The sequence below is a fragment of the Notolepis coatsorum genome, assembly GCF_963971535.1.
Source record: "Notolepis coatsorum genome assembly, chromosome: 11".
In the NCBI taxonomy this organism is placed as follows: Eukaryota; Metazoa; Chordata; class Actinopteri; order Aulopiformes; family Paralepididae; genus Notolepis; species Notolepis coatsorum.
Genome location: NC_140175.1, coordinates 26233213 through 26243403, shown reverse-complemented (window position 1 = coordinate 26243403; position 10191 = coordinate 26233213). Strand labels below are relative to the sequence as shown.

At 44.7% G+C, this 10191-nt stretch overlaps 2 protein-coding genes across 2 annotated transcripts in view; one reads left to right on the top strand and one right to left on the bottom strand.

Annotated features, from left to right (window-relative positions):
- The window catches only part of stxbp1a (syntaxin binding protein 1a), a gene marked incomplete at its 5' end in the record, with an annotated part of 39757 nt that extends 32983 nt beyond the window's left edge, over positions 1-6774 (bottom strand). Inside the window, 1 exon segment of the mRNA XM_084324866.1 lies at positions 6662-6774. Coding sequence (XP_084180992.1) covers positions 6662-6774 — 113 coding nt within the window.
- Positions 6775-9792: 3018 nt separating this feature from the next.
- Positions 9793-10191, top strand: part of niban2a (niban apoptosis regulator 2a) — an 80012-nt gene continuing 79613 nt past the window's right edge. Inside the window, exon 1 of the mRNA XM_084325480.1 lies at positions 9793-10150. Within this exon, the coding sequence (XP_084181606.1) occupies positions 10096-10150 (55 nt within the window). The 5' untranslated portion in view covers positions 9793-10095. The remainder of the gene's footprint in view (positions 10151-10191) is intronic.

Sequence of the window (10191 nt, the reverse complement as noted above, 5' to 3'; positions counted from 1 at the left end):
GACTGTGCTTGCGAGGTGAGTGGGAGGAAGAGAGGGAGTCTGTGCCCGGTCTTCTGACGCAGCACTCTTCCTCAATCAGAGGGAAGGAGAGTTCATGTGGAGCCAACCATTCATCGTAGCCAATGTAACCTTGCATTGGAGAGGGCTATTTCAGTCATGTTATATTAGGTCAGAACCTTATAGCCAGTGAGGATATGAGATTTCAGTGTGTGTGTGTGTGTGTGTGTGTGTGTGTGTGTGTGTGTGTGTGTGTGTGTGTGTGTGTGTGTGTGTGTGTGTGTGTGTGTGTGTGTGTGTGTGTGTGTGTGTGTGTGTGTGTGTGTGTGTGTGTGTGTGTGTGTGTGTGTGTGTGTGTGTGTGTGTGTGTGTGTGTCCTTGAAGACTTATTTACTCGTTGAAGACTTATTTACTCGTTGTGGAGACGCTGGCCAGACTCCACGAGGTAAAGCAGCTATTTATTAGTAGGGTTGGGGGAAATATCGATACAGCATAGCATCGCAATGTTTTGTTTGGCAATATTTTATCAATTGACGGACAATTCAATTCAATTCACATCAATATTTTTTTTCTTCTTCTGCTTGACAATCCCCATGTTGCTGCAGTAACAGACTGAAAACCATATCTTATTAGATAAAACAAGACAAGTTTGCCTTTGGAGACACGATTTGCAGTTGAAAAAAGGTAATACATCACAATACGTCATCGCAATACAATAAAAAATCCGCAAAATGTTTAAAATAACATTACTAGTCCATCGTGACTTACGTATCGAGATAATATGGTATGGCGGGGCCTCTGGTGATTAAGGGTTATGGTTGGGTTAAGGGTTAGGGTTAAGTATGTAGTCATGGCGGTTATGCCAGGTGAGGGTAAGGGGTTAGGGCATGAATGTACGTAATGTCCCCACCACAGGCTGTGTGTGTGTGGTGTGTGTGCGTGCATGTGTGTGCGTGTGTGTGTGTGCATACACGTGTGTGTGCGCGTGCGTGTGTGTGTGTGTGTGTGTGTGTGTGTCTCTGTGTGTGTGTGTGCATGTGTGTGTGTGTGTGTGTGTGTGTGTCTCTGTGTGTCTCTGTGTGTGTGTGTGTGTGTGTTTACAGAGGCAGAGTGGCTGCAGGCACTGCGTCAGACAATGAGATCAGATGAGTATGTGATGCTCTGGCTGAGCAGCCTTTCCAAGGTCAGTGGAGGCGATGGTACGTGTGTGTCTCTGTGTGTGTGTGTGTGTCTGTGTGTGTCTGTGTCTCTGTGTGTGTCTGTGTGTGTGTGTGTCTGTGTGTGTGTGTGTGTGTGTGTGTGTGTGTGTGTGTGTGTGTGTGTGTGTGTGTGTGTGTGTGTGTGTGTGTGTGTGTGTGTGTGTGTGTGTGTGTGTGTGTGTGTGTCTGTGTGTGTCTGTGTCTCTGTGTGTGTGTCTCTGTGTGTGTGTGTGTGTGTCTGTGTGTGTGTGTGTGTGTGTGTGTGTGTGTGTGTGTGTGTATTCTGGTCTGAGACGTGATGGTGCAGCAGTGGGGTGCTATAGAGAGGCAAGGTCCCTCCCCCCCTTCTGCTAACCACCAAGATATGTACGGTAGTCAATGAAAGTCATTTTTTAATCCTGTTTGAGTTGTGCCATGAATTACTGCCTGTATTAGACTATGGCGATGTGATCTATATGCATGCTCCTTCCTCCCTGCTTAAAAAGCTGGATTCTGCGTACCATACTGCCATACGTTTTGTAACGGGTGCAGGCTCTCGCACCCACCACTGCACTTTGTATCAGTCATTAGGATGGTCCTCTCTGTACCAAAGAAGACAATCACACATGTTGATTTTTATCCTTAAGTCATTGCTAGGTAAGCTGCCCTTATATATCTCCAGACTTCTGTCCTTTTATACTTGCTTTTTTAATACCAGACGAGCAGCAAATGGGATGCTTTTAAATGTTCCTTTGATGCAGTCAGAGCTTGGTAAAGCTGCATTCTCCCACTATGCTCCCTTTTTATGGAATACGCTGCAAGTAAAACGTTGTCTAGAGGCAGTTCCTACTGTGAATGCTTTTAAAGGTATGCTACGATTAGCCCTTTATGAAACATGTAACTGTTTTACCTGATGCTGTTGCTGGTCTGATTGTATGCTCCTTGCCACTGCACAATGACCTTCTGTATTTATATTTGAATTGTATGTTTTTTGTTTAATGCCCTGTTTTATGTTGAAACTTGTTGTGTGCCGTGTTGTAAACAGCGACTCCTACAGTTCGGTCGGGGGGCGCCTGCTAAGCGCGGATAGGATCTAAGTGGGATAGTGTGATCCTTCCACACGCTACGCCCTCTCAGTGAGAATCCGCGCTGCCAGGTGAAAAGAAGCGGTTGATTGGCTGGACGTGTGTCGGAGGAAGCACGTGGTACTACGTGGTAGCCTCCACTCTCCCAGACCGACTGTGGGGGGTAAGTGCGCAGCGACCAGGAAGGGGATTGGGAATTGGCATAACGACTAACATTGGGATGGGAGAAAATCGGAGGAAAAAGGAGGGGGAAAAAGATAAAAAAAAAAAAAAAAAAGTTTAGATGCAGATATAAACAGGAATTCTTGGACAAGTATAAGTTAGAGGAGCTTGAAAAATAACGTGAACTAGTATTTTTGTAATCATTTATTTATCTTTTGCTGTAGTGGATAGGTATATTCTTTTTTGATATCGATAGATAACTTATTACATATTAATATGATATTGTAAGGAAGGGGCAGGACCAGATAAGCTTTGCTTCATTCTGTCCCTTCTCGAACAAAACCATTGTCTTGAGCTATGCTGATTATTGTATTGTATTTTATTTGTATTTGTATTTTTCTTTTTTTTTTTTTTTTTATTACAATTTTTATTACAATTTTTTATTACAATTACAATGTGTGTGTTTGTTTTATGGTTGAAATGTTCAAGATAAATAAAGATTAAATCAAACGCCCCCCCCCCCTCTCTCTCTCCTATAGGGCGAGGTAGGTCTCTGTCATGTTGTCCTATATCCTCTAAAATCCTGGCCATCAAACAGGACAGGAAGCCAAATCCCTTTTGGGGGATGGCACTCACTAAATGCCAGGCATGTCATGTACATTGTCATATAAACCCACCCCTTAACCTTTAACCTCACTGAAGACCTCACGCCCCACCTTAATATTGTTACATCGTCATATAAACCCACCCCTTAACCTTTAACCTCACTGAAGAACTCATGCCCCACCTTAATATTATTACGTGGTAGGCTACATGAGATGCCTGGTTTTCTGTGAATACTGCTGTGGTCTGCTCTCTTGAGTTGTGTCATCATCATTATACTTAGCCAGAGAACCAACAACAGTGGACTAACAAACCCAGCTTTCGGTTTTCAAAAAGAAACTTGTCACCACGCTGGGAGATAGTTGTGGTCGTCTTTTCCCATCTCTCAACCCAGTTTATCCACCACTCTGGAACTCGTGATCAAAGGGATGTTCTGAGACAGCATTCTAGCAATCCATGAATTTCAAATGCATCTCTCTGTGGACTAATTTGCAAGGAAGTAATACTGTAAAACATTTAGGCTTTATGTAATACCAAAACTGCTAAACACAAATCATACGAGATGCTTGTTGACAGTGTCATAGTCATTCGTTACATCAGTGCTAAAGCTTGATGGCCATTAAAGGGACACTTTTACCAAAAAACAATGCCAATTTATTTGGCACATAATCTCGCACACATCCAAAAACTCTATTCTACACACATTCATTAAGTTTGACCGTTATTGAGAGTTAATGAGTTTGAATATGGCCACCAGTGATGTCATCACTCAATTATATTATAAGGTAGCAGACATAAGCGGCTGGGTGGTGCAGCGAACATTGCGCTCGTCACCAATGCAAGAGACACCGGGTTCGACTCCGGCTGTCGGCGTTGCCTCCGGCTTGGGCCGGCCGTCATACTAACTCAATTGGCAGAGTTAGCGGGTGGAAGTCGATGGGTGGTAATCTGGACGTTGTGGACAGCGACTCCTACAGGTCGGTTGGGGACGCCTGCACAGCAGAGACAGGAAATGGCGGGGGTAGTGTGAGCCTCCCACACGTTACACCTCGCCAATGAGAGTCCGCGCTGGCAGGTGAAAAGATGTGACAGGCTGCCTCCTCGTGTATCGGAGCCGGAGGGGACACGTGATGCAAGGCTTCTATCCTCCCTACAACCGGCCAGTGGGGGGCATATGCGAGCAACGTTCAAGACAGGGGAGGGGAGAATTGGCACAGTGGAATTGGGATGGGAGAAAAATAGAAAAAGAGTAGAAAAAGTGGATAAAAAAAAGGTAGCAGACATAATCACATAAGTATAAGACAAAATAGGGCGGCTACGTGGCGCAGTGGGCAATGCGCTCGCAACGAATGCTGGAGACTAGGCTCGAACAGGATGCCTCCTGTTCGAGCCCCGCTCTCCACATTGCTTTCAGTTTAGCTGGTCGTCCACAGTAATACACATTGGCCGTATTACGGGGAGGGAAACTGAAGGGTGGGGATCAGGCGTTGTGGACAGCGACTCCTACAGGTCGTTTGGTGCGCCTGCGCAGTAGAATCAAGAAGCGACGGGGGCGGGGCCCCTCCAAAGCCCAGACCCCGACGCTGAAAGATCGAGCCGCGCAGGTGAAAAGATGCGACGGCTGTTACCTCGAGTATCGGAGGGGACTCGTGCTATGTATGACTTAGTCCACATTGCAGCCGGCTTGTGGGAGGCAAGAAACAACGTTCGAAGACAGGGGAGGGTTGAATTGGACGATATGAAAATTGGGATGGGAGAAAAATAGAAAATGGGAGAAAAAGTGGATAAAAAAAAAGGCATAAGACAAAATATTGCTATTGCGGTCAGGTGGCGTAGCGGAGATTGTGCTCGTCACCAATGCAAGAGACTGCGGTCTCGACTCCCGGAGAGTCAGCATTGCCTTGGCTCGGGCTGATCGCTATACTAACTCGTTTGGCTGCGTTAGGGGGAGGGGAGCCGTGGGTGGGTCCTGGGCGTTGTGGACAGCGACCCCTACAGTTTGGTCGGGGCGCCTGCTCAGCGAAGGTAGGATCTGGTGAGAGGTAGTGCGGCCTCCCACACGTTACACTCTCCCAGTGAGAATCTGCGCGGCCAGGCTGGCTGCCGGCTGGCTGCACATGCGTCGGAGGAAAACATGTGACAGTCTCCGGCCTCTCGGACCAACAGTAGGGGAAAGTGCGCAACAACCAGGAAGGGGGTTTGGAATTGGCATAACGACTAACAGTGGGATGGGAGAAAAATCGGAAAAAGAAGGAGGGGGAAAAAGATAATAAAGAAATAAATAAATGCTATTATTGCTACATCATTTCATGGAGCTGAATGTCCCTGGTGACATCACTGGTGGCCATATTCAAACTCCTTTATCTCAATAACTGTCAAACTAAATGAATGTATGCAGAGCTGTTTAGAGTTTTTGGATGTGTGTAAGATTATGTGCAAAATAAATCGGCATTGTGCCCCTTTAAGGAAATGTGTTTTGGCGATATTATTATAGCTGTCATCTATTTCAATCATCGCTTGGAATTTGACTGATACGCACACTGTCTAAACAATTCTTCTAAAGATCACAACTGTCTGTCATGTCTTTGAAGGCAGAACGTTATGAGATCAATTGATATAGTCATCGTCTCTCGAGCAGAAGAAAATACCTCGTAAACCAGATATTTCCATTGAGAGGCAAAACAATAACGTTGTGATTACTGTGAATCAGAGATCCCTCAAGCAAGCCAGGCAAGAACAATAGGACACTGACTCACTATCTCTCTCTCTCTCTTTGTCTCTCTCTCTCTTTGTATCTCTCTCTCTCTCTTTGTCTCTCTCTCTCTTTGTATCTCTCTCTCTCTTTGTATCTCTCTCTCTCTCTCTCTCTCTCTCTCTCTATCCAACATGGTAGGGACTCTACCTGGCTTGTGTCACAGGATTTTTATTTACACACATTACTATTATTATCATTGATCATGACCTGTGCTGTGAAGAGAATTTTGCCAGAGAGTTGTCTATAGTTTGCACACGTTCTCATCCAGTCATTATGTAATAACCGCACCAAAGTAGTGAGCAGACTACTGTTATTACTCATCACAACGATTTGATGATGACAATCCGAAAGAATATTCTGTACGTGAATGAAATTAAAGTGCAGCATGTTTTTATTAGACCATGACAGTGCATCCGCTTGCTATTAGAATCAGGGGTTGTTATATGTATAGCCTGTTCAGATACGGATGCAGGTGTAATCCTACACTAACTCTTAGCAGAGGCAGTTAACTGCAATACAGTTATGTGGAAGTGACTGGCGATGAATATCGATTGAATTCTACAGTGTCTGGGTATAATAACTACCTCCCTGGTGAGTGACATTGCTGGTTGTTGTAGCACAATTATAACAGGCTTATATTAGGCATACTGCTCTGGAAAAAGGCCAAGAAGATGACAATCCTGAATAATAATGGTCATATTTTTCTTCAGTTTAGTCTTGATTGCAATCCTCGTCGTTGGCCTTTTTCCTCTCCTATTGCTGTGCGGAAATCATGCTGATGTAGTGTAGTCGTTAAGGTGGGGGTGGGGGTGGGGTGGGGGGCACTACTCGCCGCCCATCCCCCCTCCAGCCCGTGGCTGCCTCCATGGCTGCTAGTGCGCCTTGCTGCAGGGGGCCAGTGGTGTCGCGCTTCCTCCCTGCGCACGTTCCTCCCATTAAACCAATCCCAGCCCAGCTTCATCCCTGCTGTCAGACAGAGGCAGGTGCGTCCCATGGCGCGTCCCAGTGTCTCTCTCTTTACCTACACTGTGGTGCGCACATGTTTGCCCTGCAGCTGTGTTCTGTGGAAAATACTATACCGTTGGCACCGGATTCAGCCAACAAATTGGATAATGCGACCGTTAGTTATTATGGATGTCAATCATAACCAGGAATGAACAGGCTTTGACATGTAATGCGGTTTACGTTATAGCCACATATTATTGCATAACCCTGTGGGTTCACGGAATTAAAACATATCCGTCGTTTGTCCATACTCAGGTTGGCATCAGACAGGCCTATACAGCCTTGCAAATCGACATATTAACCTACAGACTAATTTACTGAATAGCACAGTGAAAAGATGCGAGAGTCATTTTTGCCGTATAGTGGAGTTGCGTGCGTAAAATGTGAAACAGCATCCTAGCCTGTCTATGGACGGTTGGTTTAGACGAGTTTGGAGTTTGGTGCTGGTTTATCAACTACTCAATGTATTTTCTTTTTTTGGGTGATTTAGATTTAGATTTAAGTGGGTTAAGGAATTACTTAAGGGTTTGAAAGTAGCCGAGATTTCAAACGGGCCCAAGGGCCAAAGGCCTAACCCTAAAGAATAATAGGCATACCCGTACAGTTATACAAAAAACACAACATTAGTAATATTCCATGCAACACCGAAAGACGTTCCTGACGTTTAGCTAATTAATCCATGATACAGTATAGGCTACACGTAACCTGATTGGACCCAGTTGACCCTGTTCAACATCACGGAGCTATAAGGAGGGAGGATATAATGGGGCCCGTTATGTTATGTTTGGATACCATAACTGTTCTAGAATGAGTCTACCCGACATAAGTAGCTCAGGTATTAAAATAATCTACTATACTCAGTCTACAATGATGCCATGATGAAGGTTTACTGCTTGCTTTGATCCATGGCGGGCGACCAATAAAAGGGCATGGAATTGGAAAGGACAGTGAAACGACTGATGGGCCTATCAGGCAATTTTGGAATGCGCATGGTTATAGCTCATAGAATGCGGATTTTTTTGTTGTTGCATAGGGCATTTTTAGTCATGTTTTTTATATGTTAAGACAAACAGTGCTGCTGACCTAACTTAAACCCGATCGGCGCTGTTTATAGGCGACAAATGTATATTTCCTGAATGATGTTTTACGCCGCGTATAGCATCCTTGGTAGCCTGTTCCATCACAGGGTGAGGCTTTACTGAACCACCCGGGGAATCCCAACTGTTAAAGAGCAGCAGTCCTGGACGGAGAATATTAATTAGCAATCAATCTAACAATCAGTGGCATTCTATTATATAATGCTGGGTGGTATAGCTGCGTAATCATACAATCCCTAGGTACAAATTGTCTGGAATGCAGTTAAGATGCCGCCCCAATGCAGTACAATTTGTGATATAATTTCTGATACAGTAGTATGGGCGTATGATCTGTCTCCGCCGATGCACCCGGACGGAAGATGCTTTGACCGCAAAACGCAGATTATTATATCATGCCATGTTCTGTTAATGTTCCATACTACTACTATAATAACCGGCATTTGCATCGCGGGATCGATATGGCTGAGCCATAGATATAGGTCCACAAAGCACGGTTACTACGTGGTTCAATCTCACAATAGGGTACCACCACCATCAGGACAGGATCCGCATCCCGGAGGAGAACGCAACCTCATTCATCACCACATCACGAGAAAATAACGCATTGTGTACATCTAACCTTCTAACCTTTAGTCAAAGAAAAAAGATATAATAAACGTATTCTTACTTTCGCCGACCACCGCCTTTAATCCAATGGGAGCCATGATGCTGCTGTGTGTGTTCGGCCGAGTTGTCTCCCTTTGCCTCCCCCCTATCTCTCTCCCTCGCAGTATAGTCCTCCACGGATGCTCCGCTTGGGCGAATGTGCGCACCTCGCCCCCCCCAGCTGACTGCGAAGGAGCCTCCAATTGGAAACGTCGCTGCGTATCCTTCCGCATCATCCGTAGCTACTTTGCTTACAAATTACAATTGTGTTTTTTGAGGTTAATTTGGATATTATAACCTAATGTTGGCACTAGTATATGTCCAAACTAAATGGTATCTACTGTTTTTCTTTTATGACATTATTCATAAGCTAACGTTCACAATTTGGAATAAATCACGTAAAAAGAAGAAAAAAAATGATCATAAATATACACATTTTGCACATTTGTCTATTCCTGTGAGCACTGATTAAAATAGTTTTAAATAGATGATTGATAAAGGATGTTGGTAAATGTTTGGCATGCTGAATAAGCTGTGATATATTATCCGCAGTGGGTGTAATAATTATACCCCCAACCAATGTGAATGATATTCCACAAGGGGGCAGCAGTGTATCTCTTTCTTTACAAAGAGCATCTATACTGGTGGAGGAGGGAGTGTTTGCTGAATGAATGAATGAATGAATGAAAACTTTATTTAACAGATTGCAGAATGGGTACAATACAGTACGGCTCAATCAATACACACAATTGTTATAAGGGGATGCAGACCAGAGAAAGTCGTTTGTCTTGTTTACATCAGGGTCCCCCATTTTTGACACTGTACTTTTACACTGTAAAAGTACAGTTTTTATATAAGGCTATATAACACCGATTCACTTGTTGTGAAAATAAAGGATAATAAAGGATCAAGCTAAATGTAAAGCAAAACACTGGTTATATATGCCTAAGTGCATTTAAACAGCTTGTCCAAAGAATAACCTTTTCAAATTAAATAAAAAAAAAAAAATTAAAGGCACAAGACCAAAAACCAACCTATAACTAACCTATCCAAGTTGTTGATTGTATTGGAGTTTGCCTACAATGCCTAGCCTTACTGCGTTACTACCTCTGGCCCCACCCTTGCCTTGGCCTGGCTGCTGGCAGCAGGGCCGATTGAACACGTTGAACCAGCAGTGATGATGATCCGGAGGAGGGTGTGTCCTCACTGTCAGAATGAACCAGAGACCCACTGACTGTTCACTTCTCTCAAGTTGCGCCTGCTGTCCTGCCCCAGTCTCAGGAGCGGCCCTCCCTCCCTCTCTGGGTTCCATAACTTCAACTCAGGACGCACAGGGCACGGGATAAAGATATAGAAGACAGCACATTTTGGAGTATAGGGTCGGTTTTGGGAGGGTTAAAAAAAACGGAATACCTCAGTATTTCTTCAGCTGCAAAGTTGAGCTATTTGAATTTGACATTGAGGTGCTGTACACATCTGTATCCCCTCACCTGGGTGACGGGGTATAGCCAACTCGGTGGGGATCGATATACTTCGTGCGGGGTTGTGTGTGAGGTTTACCAGCCACCATGGGGGACGTGGTGTCTGCTCACCTGGACGAGAACAAGCGAGAGATGATCACAGGTAAGTGGCCACGACTAGTGACTATAGACGACTTGCGCTGC